Genomic DNA, 13,097 nt, shown 5'->3' with positions numbered 1-13,097 from the left:
ACCAAAATCAGCATGCTCATTATCACTGCCTTTAATTGAATGTACCTTAACAGATCACATCTCTCTCTTTTCTTTTTTTATTTTAATTTTTATTTTAATTTTTGTTTACCACATAGGTACCATGGACGGGGTATCAGGGTAGGTTTGCAGTCGACCCTCGGCTCATTACTCACCAAGCAGCCATGGCATATAACATGAACCTGTTACAGGCACATGGGCGAGGGTCTCCGATCCCGTATGGCCTGGGCCACCACTCCCCTGTTAGCATAGGACAGCAGCAGCTCCCACACCAGGACAAGGAGCAGCACGAGCAAACTCGGAATGGTCAGTGCTTGGAATGGCCCTGCAAACTGCTCTGCTCTGGGGGGAGTTTGTGCTTGAAACAGGGGCTTGTTGAAATGACATCCTTTTCCCTTTTCCCTTTTCCCTTTCCCTTTTCCCTTTCCCCTTTTCCCTTTTCCCTTTTCCCTTTCCCCTTTTCCCTTTCCCCTTTTCCCTTTTCCCTTTTCCCTTTTCCCTTTCCTCCCTAATCGAGCCGTCCACAGACTGGGATAATAACCTGGGATTTGCCATTACAGATAGAATAACGGATGTTGTGAGATTCAGGAGGAATGGGAGCTGGGGAGGGCTGTTGAGGGTGTTATTGTTCCATTTCCCTTCCACAGTACTGCTGATGTTATTTGCAATTAAGTTGGAAGGATTACTTAGTGCTGATTAATGAACAAAATGTGGAGATTAAAGGAAAAGTGATATTTAGGAAGATAATACTAAATGTCTGTGGTGCTATAAATGCAATGCTAATAAGTCAATTTTCCTGTGTCTGGGGGAAAAAAAAATCCCAAAATAGTAATTTTTGTATTGAAATGAAATAATTTTGTAAATGTTTTTAGGTAAAAGTGAAAACACTGCTGGACCTGAAATCAGTAAAATTCGAACACCTGAGAAGAAACCTCTGGAATCCAAGCAGGTGGGTTTCTCTTGTCTGGATTTCTGGTTTGGTTTGTTTGGGATTTGAGTATTTTTATTTGTTTGTTATTTCATACTCTCTCCTAATGAGTTTATTCATTATGCTTATTCATTCATTCATTTAGTCAAACCGAAATATTTTTATTTCACTTTTTTAAACGCAAATTCTCAGAACTTTTTACTCTCCCTTTGTAGGTTGATTTAGAAGCAAACCCTCAGCAGAGAAGCCCAGAGTCCCGTTCCAGTGCTGGTTACCCCAATGCTAAATTCCATCGCAAAGACAACCCCAACCCCAGGCAGCTGAACCTGCACCTGACCCCGCCCCACTCCCAGTTCGCAGTTCCCAGCCGCCACTTCCAGCACCTGTCCCAGCTCCCGAGGCAGCCCTACCCTCTGCAGCAGCAGCAGCAGCAGCAAAACCTCTTAAGTCAACAGCAAAATCACTTGCCTGAACAGCCCAACCAAATGCCACCCCAGCAGAGCCAGGTAGTTCAGCAGCATAATCACTTGAATCAGCAGCCTCCACCACCTTCGCAGCTTTCCCCTGCTTTCCAGGCAGGCCCCAGCCAGTCCTTTTTTAATAATCCCATTCCCCACCGACCACATTCTCCTGCTGTAGATGCTGTGATTTCAGAACAACACCCCCCACCTCTGTTACAAGAAGTCAATAATCCTTTGAGGCCTATTGCACAGCACAACCCAGTTCTGCCAACCCACTTGAACAACTTCATTGAAGAGAATCCATCAGGAATGCCCTTAGGGGACACTTTAGGTAGGTGACTTTTCTTTATTTAAATTCAGAGTGTGCAATTATAACTACATTGAAGTGAAAATGAAGGAGGTATTTACCTTTTTCAGGCATATTGCTCTGAATTGGGTTATTGTTGGGTTAGTTTCCATAAGTAATGTCATTGAGCATAATTTACTGCTTGAGGCATGTTTGAATATTCAGCACTTTATTAGAAGATTCATGTTTATATGATTTTCCATATGATTTAAATAACCAGGTTATGCACTGCAATGCAGTTAGTGTATAATAGACCCTGGAATAAACTGTATAAAAATAATCTTTTTTTTTTTTTTTTTTTTTTTCTGACATAAAGATCTTTAAAAAGGGGCATTAGATAAAATTTTTTTTTAAAACTATTTTTATAGATCGTATGCATGGAAATGTAGCTTTGGAAACAATAAGGCAGCAACAACAAGCCAGGTTACAGCAATGGAATGAACATAATGCCTATCTCAGTCAAGGCACTATTCCATATCAACACCATCACCATCCTCATCTACCACATCTTCCTCAGCAACCAATTGGATTACATCAACAGCAGCAAGTTAGGGCAAACTGGAAACTTGCCAGTAATACAGAAGATGAAACAGAGGCAACATATTCAAGGTATTTGTTTACTGAGTCATCAGAGCTTGTGTAAAATTGAGCAGTGGGCATCTATCTGTAACACTGTGATCAAGTGCAAGGCACTTAAAGGTATTGCTTTTTGCTGCTGTTATTATGAAGGTTAAAATAGTTGGCAGGCTGACTTACAACTATGCTTTTATTATGTGTTATGCTTTATTCTGTTAGTATATTGGGTAGTAAAGCTGTAGTGGAAAAATATTTTTATGGAGCTTTTCAGGGCTATATTTATGGAATAAGGAATGGATAGAGAATAACAACCTTGTGTTTTTATGAAAAACGTGTCTGAGTGTAGTTAAGGCCTATTTAAGTTGTAAATTCTTCAATTTGATGTAGCAGTCTGAGATTTGTGTGCTTGAAAAGAAACAAAACAGCCCCTTCCTAAACACTACTCCCAATTGAAACCTAAATTTCTTCCTTTTCAAAAAGCCTTTGCTTTTAAAAGCAGATTTAAAGAAAAAAAGCTTATATTTGAGATGGAGCTTTAGGGGCCAAGAAAGGAAGCTGTTGAGCATCAACAGAAAAATGGTTCCAGTGGTCATCAACTTTAATCATATGTATTGTAAAGGCTGGATTTTTAAATTGCCTCTGTTTACTGTCATCTCCCACTATGCTTTCTTTTCCATCTGGTTTGTTATAGACATGGTAAAGCATCTAAATGCCCTCCTAGCTGACTCTTTGAAGTGCTGAATTGAATTGACCTTTTGAAAAAGTTTAGAACTATATTGTGCAAGTGAGGGGAGTCCCTGATTGTTCTGGCTTTTGCCTTGAAAGGGGTTAAAATTTTCTTTAACTATGTGAACTTTTTACTTTGTGTAGTAAAGCAGGAAATCCTTACCTTTAGTTGTCTCTTAAGAGATAACAAAAAATTGATTCTTCTGACTGGAAAGGAAATCTCAAGAGTTATTAAAACTTTGAGATGATTCAGGTGGGTATTTCATCCAGTTAATCCTCTTGTGCCTAATTTCTGATTGCTTAGTCACATCCTTTGAAGTTAGGGTCAGTAAGTGCAAAGATGAGACTATTTAAATTCAGCGTTTTGTTCTCTGAGTTTTCTGCACCTCAAAAAGAGCGGGATTTCAGCAAAACTTTTTTTTTCTTTCTTTCTTTCTCTTTCCTTGCTGCATGTCTTGTGTCTGTGCAGGTTCCAGGACTTGCTGCGGGAGCTGTCGCACCGCGACCCGAGCGAGAGCCGCGATGTGGCCGAAATGCCGCCCCCCCAGTCCAGGCTGCTGCAGTACAGACAGGTCCAGCCCCGGAGCCCACCAGCACTCCCTTCTCCTTCCTGCAACTCCAACCACGGCGCCCACTTCCCCAACTTCACTGAGAACAGCAGAGACATTGAACTGCCCACTAACCCAGCATTTCAGCAGCATTTACCCCAAATGTACAACCCCCCTTTCTCAATGCCATCCGAACACATAACCCCGTCTCCCTTGAAATACCTGCAACCTGATGGGTCCTGGACTTACGCTAACCTGCAGCAGAATCACCTCCTGGGGCAGGGCTTTCACTATGGAATACCTCCACTGCCCCACAGGTCGCAGCAAAGCCCTTTTATACAAATCCAGAATCATCAGCACGCAGTCGGTCAGGAGCCATTTCATCCACTCGCATCTCGAGCAGTTTCTGCCTCTTCGCTCCACAGCCTAGAAGAGGTGGGTGTTCTGTCTGCTCTGCACTTGTCCTGTCGTTTTCATATCAAATTATGTTGTGAAGTGGTCATCAGTGCAAAGCACCTCACGCATTAGAAGCTCACAGTGGGAGTTTCTGTGAGGTGGAATTGTTCTCTGTGTCTCTGCAGTTCACCCTGAGCTGATCTGTGGTTCCTGTCGCTGCAGGTGTAACATTTTCTCTGCTAAATAGAAAGCCTTGGCTTTTGGATGTTACTCTGAGTTTTGGTGCAGTCCTTGCTCTGGATCTGCATGTCATTTATCTGCAGTGAAAATCAGGCACAGCCCAGGTGGAAGCTCTGGACAGTCAGCTGGATTGAGCCAACCAGTTGTTCAGTGTTAAGCTGTGAGTGTGCTTGAGTTACTTCTCATAGGAGACCAGAGCTGTACTTGTTCCAAAACCTGATTTCATAATCCCACCCTGCCTTCATTAATTCAATAAAAAGCCATCCTATGTATTTTGGGGGCTGTGTGTTGGAAATCAGAGATATCCAGCTGTGCTCCCTGAGGCTGCTCCAGCACACACCCTGCCACACACAGCTGGCTCTGTCCCTCTCCATCTTCTCCTGTCCTTGGGCTCTAAAGGGCTGTGCTGTGAGATGCAGACTGTGCCAGCACGCACAGCCAGGACAGATCATGTTTTGAGCAGGAGGTTTTAATCCCTGTTGGAATCTGGGGTGCTAAGGAGTGTATGATGTGCAAACATGGAGTATCCTGAAGCCAGGTTGCATTCCAGGAATGTGAGAATTAATATTCTCACTGACTGCATGTAATCCAATATTTGTACATAAGTGGCTTGTTCTATGATGAATTTTTGTTAAGGTTTTTACAGGAGCTGGGGAGGGAGCCTTGCTCATCGCTGTCTCACACAATACATATTTAATTTGTCTTTCAACTTCTGAAAACAGAAAATATTTAGTTTATGAGCCTGGGAAAAATAACTAAAATCGAATTCCAGTGCATTTTACAAATTTCTGTCTTACACAGATCCAGAGAGGTTAATGGAGTCCTCAGGCCCAGCAGAGCTGTAGCGAGGTTTGGGTTTATAGACATTTAGAAATTTGATGTCTCAGTCCATTAAGTCATACCACCCTGTATAAAATCTAATACTTTGTGACAACAGTTAATGCTGTCAGTACAGCAGGACGTAGGAACAATGGCTTTTCAGCAGTAATAAACCAATAAATATTCCTATAAAGCTTGTGACAGCTCCTGCTATCTGAAGACAAATAGAGTGAGCCTTTATGTAATTAGTGCAAATTCGGTTTAGTTCTTATTTTTTCCTACCTTTCAAAATATGTGACAGAAATGCCAAATGCAAAAAAGACAGAGACTTGCTTATAAACTTTTCAAAACTGCTGCCCCAGCTGGTAGGTGGTAGGACTGAATGCACAAAGAAATCAAAATGGGGTTTTAGGTGTATTTTTAACAGACATCCCTCAGACAAGGCACTTGTCAGGGCAGATTTCTTGACTTTTAGTATCCTTACTAAACTGTTTGCTCAATCACTATTTATAAAGCTGTTAATTGACTTGATACTTGAAAGCTTTTGCATGTGTTTAGTCAAACCAGATCTGAACTGCACATCAAAGGGAATACTGGAGTTATTCTGTCTGGTTCTGTCCTTGCAAGTGTCCAGAACTTTGATAAATTCCTGATTGCTTACCAAAATAGCCCTTTTAAACTCAATGAATGTATACTTTCTGGGTTGATTTGGGTAGTAATTTGTGAAATTTGTTTGTTTGTTTTTGTTGTTGAAGAATTTCCTTAGGGCAGTGGATTATCGGATATCCAAATGTTGATCCCTTGATTGTGGCAACTGAAATAAGATAAACAATTTCCTTTCATGCACTTTTTCCTCTATTTTGTGTAAATGATATAATAACAGTAGTTGGACTCTACAAGCAAGTTATTTGATGTTTGTTTAGCTAATTTTTTGTGACATTTCGTTAGGTTGGGTTTTTTTCCCCTTTACCAAGACTAGGTTTACCTGTATGAATTTTCTGTTATTGCTGCTTGTTAGTCAGTGCAGATGGGAGTAAATACTGTATTTACTATTAAAAATAAACTGTAATACGACAGGCTTGCTTTGAATCTTGAGAAAGCTTAGAGGGCCCTTGAATCTGAACTCTTGAAGCCCACAGGTTAATTGATGGAGCTCCTGCCGTTTTCATCTACATGATCTACAGGGTTTATGGAAGCAAATAATTTCTGTGCTTTCAGATAAAATTCTCTGCGTTATTTCTCCCAAGAGCACTCACTTCTCCAGAGCATTTATTTTGTATTTACAAAATCCTGCTTACCCAGATCCTGGTGTACAAGTCACTAATTTATCCTTTGGAAAAGGAAAAGCCATTTTTTTCCTGGCTGCATTGTAAGAATATTTTTTTCTTGCTCTTGTGTGTTTCTGTGCTTCCTTTGCTTCGTCTGTAGATGCTGGATGTCTTCCTCCTCACCGTGTGATCCAACGCCCACGGAGGAGTGTGCAGTGTGAGATGTAAAGGTTGATAAGAATTAAGAAATCTCAGTTGATGTTCCTTGTACTTCCTTTAAAATTCTCTATTTTGTATGATCAAAATACTGCAGTATGCAACATATAACTTGAAATGTATTCGGGCTTTTTTGTAAATGCTAAGAACTGGGGGGTTTTTTGGTAAGACATTTCAGGGAAAATATTGAATGGGAAAATGGTATTTGATTCTTGCAGTTGAATCAAAAGAGCAAAAGGCTATTTTATGATTTGTTTTTGTTTTTTTTTTTTTATTCATAGTATGAACCAAGAGGACCAGGCAGGCCGTTGTACCAAAGAAGAATTTCCTCTAGTTCAGTCCAGGCTTGTTCTGAAGAATTAAGCACTCCTCAAGACAGTCTTGGTCAGTGTAAAGAGCTTCAGGACCACAGTAACCAGTCATCATTCAACTACTCCTCCCCTGAGCTGTGGGTGAACTCCTCCTCCTCTGCCCCCTACCCAAACATTCCATGCAATGGAGCCAGCAGAGCTGTTCCACCCCGGGAGCTGCTAGGTGGGTACAGCTGCAGCTGTTGCTTTCCCTAAACCAGTTTCAGCCAAGATTTTTTAAGTATTTGTTGTTTCAGTTGTTACAGGCTTGCTTGGAATAATCCCATTTCTTGTTAACATCCTGCTCTTCAGCTGAAAAAGCAGTGCTGCTTCTTAGTCCTCTCCTAAAGCTCCACTAAGCCCAGGAAGTCTCTTACTGTGGCTTCAAGTGCAGCTGAATTTGTGCTGGAGGGAGCTGAGGTGACTGGTGGGATTTATTTGCAAGACAGATTATTTGTTTCCAGAATCAGTGGTATTTTGTGTTGGTATTACAGTCTGAGGGAGCAACACATAAACTGAATTAGTGCTCTCAGCATTTCTCTAGTAAATTCTGGTACTTCATCAAAGGAGTGACGAGTTTAAATTCTCTCTCACCGTGGAAGAATCTCAGTGGAATGTGGCTTCCCTGGTGGTAGCAGCAGTGCTGATTGATTGAGCAGACAGAAACTAAATTAACTTTTCAGAGATGAAAAAAAAGCTGCAAGGAGAGAGCTGAAGCAGTGCAACTATTTTTCTGTTTTCCTTATTTCTTGTGTTTATGAAAAACAAAATTACCATGATAGTACAATTTCTTTCCTGTGATTTTACTTTAAGAATCTCCAGTGGTAATTTAAAAACAAAATTAATAAAAAATGCAAACAGTATTCCACTGTGGATATTAAAACCACTTAATAATGTGAAAAAAAATATTTATAAGCTGGTTTTATTGGCCTTAAAATATTTAATTGCTTTTCACCAAACTTTATAAACATAAAACATCTTGTAATTTCATAGTAATTCTGAAGTAGGAACATGCAGTGTAGAATGAATGAGAAAAGCTCTTTATATCAGCCAGCAACAGCACTCAAGAATTAAATTTCTAATGTGCCTTTTAATTTCCAAAATGTGAAAGTGTTATTTTGCAAACCCATATTTATGGCAGCATCTTTCATGCTAAGTTCAAAGCTTCAAGCTCAGGGCACCTCCTTCAATCTCTTTCTATTTTTACTGGAAATCAAGGAGCTGAATGCACAGTATTATGTGGCATTCATCACTGAATTGCTCACACTGAGTTGCTCTCCAAACTCTTTGGTTATCTAAGAGGAGGAACTGTCTCAGAAACTCTGGCACATTTTTGTTGGGATCAGCCAGTCCCACATTTCTTTGATTTAATGAAAAGCTTGAGAACCTGTTTGTGAATAAAGTCCTCAGAGGACAGATGTGTATGTAAAAAGTACCATATACACACATTTGCTGTCAAATACTAAATTCTAAGTGAAAATGTAAAATTCTCACTGGTAACTGCATTTGCAATGAAATATTTTTTATTGTAATTAAGCATGGTTTCTGTTTTGTCAATAAATGTGTAAGAAACAGAGCCCTGTACCTAATGGTTCATGCAAACACATCTCCATTTTATGGCTGCTGTGGCTTTCCACATTTACAGCTCACTGCCTGTGATCATATTTACAGCCCAAATGTGTTTTATGGAGCTAAGGGTTAATGGCCAGTCACTGCACTGTTCTCGTTACTGTTGGTTTTTATCCATGAAATAAAACCCATGAGAATGTGATGCTGTGTAAGTCCTGAGCCTGCCTTTGCTGCTTGGGAGGGAGTGACCCTGACTGCAGACTGTTCCAGGGCTGATCCCTCCTGCACATCAGTGGCACCAGTGTTGGGTTGGACAGTGTTGGGAGGGATTTGTGGAACACAGGAGAGCTGCTGTCAATTGCTCAGGGTTGTTCCATGCAGGCACTTCCCAGAATTGCAGTTTGAGGGTTTGATATGCATTGCTTTTTCTGTTGATGGAAAGAAAATGATTTAAGTTCTTATTCAAGATGTGTGTTTCATATTTTTCCTTCTGTTAGGCACCTCTACCACACACAGCTTTCACCTCTGGCCCTGCTTGTCATTACTTGTCTTCTCTTGAGTGCTGTGGTTATTTTGGGAGGTTTTTTGCTCATGTTCTGGGATGTTTGTTTTTTGTTGAATCATAGCAACTCTAGCAAAATTGCTTGGCTTGTGTTCTTTCCATATCCATTCTTCTATGGGTTGGTTTTGGGTTTGTTTTTTTTTTTTTTCTGTTGTTTTTTTTTTTTTGTTTTTTTTTTTTTGAGTGCTCTATAAAAAGCAGACGCCTGTGTGTGACCCTTCCAGTGAGAAACTTTACTTTGTGTTTTTCTGCTTTTGCACTCATTTGGTGGTACATTTTTGTACACACACTTTAAAAATAACATTATATGATCAAAGACTGAAGTAATTACAAAATATATCTGTTGCCCAGTTCCTGGACTACTGCAGATAGAACATGGAGCTGTGTTTCAGTTAGTGTCTCTCTAGCTGTGCAAGAGAGCAGAATTCTTCAGACAAAAGTAAGGGACCTCATTAGGATTCAGGAAATTCATTTGAAAGCAGTTTTATACCTATGGTTTAAAGCACCATTTTTTCTGATAGTTACAGGAGTTGTTAAATGTGGAGCAAGAACATATCAATTAGCAGGAATGCATTCAGCCTGAAATACCAATAATTAGTTGGTTGGCATTCAGGACTCTGAATTGCTGTTGGAGAATGAATTATATATGGTGCTGTAAATTTTAATTTTAGCCTATTAAGCTGTAAAGCAAGAAGAATGAAATACCCTTTATGCTGTCTCAGTGGATAAAGTGCTTAAATTAGAGTAGATCCCATTCGGAAGCAGCTTCCCTTCAGTGCACATGGAGAATCTGCTGTGCAGAATTGCAGGTTTGGGGTTTCAGCTGCAGGGTGCAAACACAGGGAGCATGTGGTGGGTAATGTCTGTCTCGTGCTGCTGCTGCATGACCCAGGAGTGGGGAATGGGGTTAGATCACTTCAAGGCCGGGTTGGATGGGGTTGGAGCAAGCTGGTCTGGTGGAAGGTGTCTCTGCCACGGATGGAGCAGGATGAGCTTTAAGATCCCTTCCCATCCTGGGATTGTGTCATTCTGTGAACTTGGTTTTCAGAGTGACTAAACACAGCAGATGGGTGCTGTGGGAGGAGGTTACAGAGGGGTGGTGGCAGCTCTGGCTTTGGGCTTGCTGCAGGTGGATTGGCTGAGTCAGAGCCCTTCGTTTGCTCCAACTCTGCTTTCTCCTTCGCAGCTCCACCGAAGGCTGCCAAGCCCCCGGAGGAACACCTGAAGGCTGAGAACATCCAGCTCTCCAACTCCTTCAACTACAACGTGCTCCAGCATCTGGGCCAGTTCCCCCCTCTGATGCCCAACAAGCAGCTGGTGGAGTCCAACAGCAGCAGTCCCCAGCCCGCGGGCGGCACCAAACCCGTCATGTCCTACGCCAGCGCTCTGCGGGCTCCCCCCAAGCCCAAACCTCCTCCTGAGCAGACAAAAAAGAACAGCGACCCCCTGTCCTTGTTTCAGGAACTTAGCCTAGGTAGTTCATCAGGTAGCAATGGCTTTTACTCCTATTTTAAATAATCAGATTATTTTTTTTAGAGAGAATTTAATTTTTATTTGTGTCGGTAGATCTAAGATAGTTGGGGCTTCACCTGTAGTTGCAAATATTCCCTTTGTTTATATTGGTAAATATATCCTCACTTAATTGCTTTGCTGCTAGACTTGCAACTAATTTTTTTTTTTTAATTATATTCCATTGTTTTGCATTTTTTGATGTGGGTCGGGTTTTTGGAAGCTTTTCTGTAGGAAGACACACACGTGTTATTTTTTAATTTGTGTAATGTTAATGATATGTTGCATTAAACTAGCAGCTGAGAGATTACCTGTACAACTTGAAAAAAAGGAAAAAAAAAAAAAGGAAAAAGAAAAAAAAGGAAAAAAAAGTTTGTCTAAATTGTATTTAAGAAGATTGTAAGTAGCATTTACATTTATTCAATAACATTAGCATACTATGCTGGGTTTCTGTACCAGAAATGGCCAGTTAATGTAAAAATGTATGTTATTTCTGCTTAAATTCATTTAATTTTTTTTTTTTTTTTAAATAAAGGTGCAGCATCTTCTAAATAATTTCAGTTTTATCAGCTTTTTTGTGAAGGGATGCTGCATTCTCAGACTTTTATAGTTTTAGATTCTGTATGATGTGGTATTGTATTTTCCATCCACTGTAGGGTAAAGTAAAGGCATTCTTTGCAGACACCTATGCCATTGTTTGGAAACATTCAGATAAAAGTATTGGTATACTTTAAAAAATAATAAAAAAATCGAAAAAAGAAGAAAAAAATTAACAAAAAACCCAAAAAAACTCTACATTTTATTTTTGGACAAGCTAATAATATAAGCTTGTTTGAAAAGTTAATTTGATAGGTTTTTTAAATGAATCATGAAGCTGAAAATAAATTTTTAGGTATGTTGGTGCTTAGTAGATTTAATAACTATTTTAAAAAAATGCGTGAATTTAGTAAAATACTTTTTTGTTTGTTTGTTTAATTTTTTTTCCACTATGCATGTGTAAATGTTTGTAATCTGGCTTTTTCCTCCCCTCTTCTCCAGTGGTATAAAGAATTGTGCCGCTTTAATTTTTTTTTTTTTTTTTCCGGTAAAACTTTTGGTACATTATTTGATGTTTACATTAAAATGTGACATTATACAAGGAAATTCAGATATTTTGCTAACTGTTTTGTTTGAGGAACATCATTAAAGAAGAGATTTAATGTTTGTCAAAGCTGTATCCAAATTAATCTAAATCTTCTCGGGATCAGAGTTGTTACCAGGTTATTTATCTCCATGAACCTGGCCCTTAAGGAATCCAGTCTGAAAAATTAATTATGGGATATTAAAAAAAAAAAAAAAATTAAAGAAACAAATGTGAATGAAAATTCAGAAGATAAAAACTTTGTGGATAAAGATTTCTGGTTTTGCACACTGTCCCTGCTTTGTGGCTGGGGAGCTCCAGAGGGGGGTTGTAGAGTTTCTCCTTTATTTCTCCTTAATCCTCCTTTTACACTTGAATTAACTTTAAATCTGGGAACTGGTTTACAGGGATGAGCTGGGTGTAGTTCAGAATTCCTCCACTATTACCTGTGAAAATTGAAATTTTAGAGCTGTGAGGGGGCAATTTCAGATTTTTACAGCTGTCCATGGGACACCTTACTGGGGAGCAGTGACTGCTCTGTTCAATCAGATTTTTGCTCGAGTTACAATCAATTAGGTTCATTTTTTTTTTGCATTTGACTTCATGTGTTAAGACAACGGTCATTGTGTAACGGGTTGATTTTAACTCAGTATACTGCAGAGATTTGCATATGAATTTTTTATTATAAATCTTTGCTGGGTTATGATTCAGAAACTTATCTGAATACCTTCTTCCTTCTTTTTGCTGTAAAGCAAAGCTCATGTAACTCCTTAATTTATTTCCTAATGTTATACCAAACAAACAATGCTGGGGAGGGGACAGCCCCTGCCAAGTACTGCTCAGCACTTCAGCTTAGGGCACAGAACCCAAAAACAAGGAGAGGCCAAATTCTGCAACCTTGGATCAAGCAAAGCTGCTGTTAAATGGGTTTTTGCCAAGCTGCTGGCTGCAGGAATTCACTGGCAGAGCTGAGGTGGGGATCCAGTGAGGGAGGAGCAGGACTGGCAGAGCAGAGATGGGATCCAAAGCACTTCATGTCCCTGAGTCAGCATTTTGTAATTTCAGGGTTTCAAAGTCACTCAGTTCTATGGAGCAGCCTTTTGATTCTGTTCACCATTTAATATTGAATATTAAACTAATAAACATCACTTGTTAATTTACTGCTATCTGTCCATCAGTTAAGGGGGAGATGGTTGCATTTCACCACATTTCATTCTGCATTACACTGGTGTTTTATCCACACTGAAAATACTACAGATAAAATCCCATTTTGTCTCTGACTTAGAATTTCAGTTCTTTAACTTTCTATGAAAGCCCCAGCTGGTTTTGGTGCTAAATTTTCATAAGTGCTCTCACCCAGGAATTTGAGGATGGTATGATAAGAGATGATCTGGCTTAACAGCTTTGGCATGAATCATTTGAATTTCTTGGAGTTATTTTTTTTC

At 39.7% G+C, this 13,097-nt stretch overlaps 1 protein-coding gene across 4 annotated transcripts in view; it reads left to right on the top strand.

Moving 5' to 3' along the window:
- Nucleotides 1-12,812, top strand: part of HELZ (helicase with zinc finger) — an 85,951-nt gene extending 73,139 nt beyond the window's left edge. For all 4 annotated transcript variants that reach the window (XM_056505726.1, XM_056505725.1, XM_056505724.1 and 1 more), the window contains 7 exons: nt 117-324; nt 891-967; nt 1,162-1,738; nt 2,122-2,362; nt 3,525-4,038; nt 6,824-7,076; nt 10,210-12,812. In XM_056505726.1, coding sequence (XP_056361701.1) covers nt 117-324; nt 891-967; nt 1,162-1,738; nt 2,122-2,362; nt 3,525-4,038; nt 6,824-7,076; nt 10,210-10,541 — 2,202 coding nt within the window. In that variant the 3' untranslated portion in view covers nt 10,542-12,812. The remainder of the gene's footprint in view (nt 1-116; nt 325-890; nt 968-1,161; nt 1,739-2,121; nt 2,363-3,524; nt 4,039-6,823; nt 7,077-10,209) is intronic.
- The last annotated feature ends 285 nt before the right edge of the window (nt 12,813-13,097 follow it).

The sequence above is a fragment of the Oenanthe melanoleuca genome, chromosome 18 (assembly GCF_029582105.1).
Source record: "Oenanthe melanoleuca isolate GR-GAL-2019-014 chromosome 18, OMel1.0, whole genome shotgun sequence".
NCBI lineage: Eukaryota > Metazoa > Chordata > Aves > Passeriformes > Muscicapidae > Oenanthe > Oenanthe melanoleuca.
Note: the sequence above shows the minus strand (reverse complement) of the source record. Positions and strands in the feature narration are given on the sequence as shown.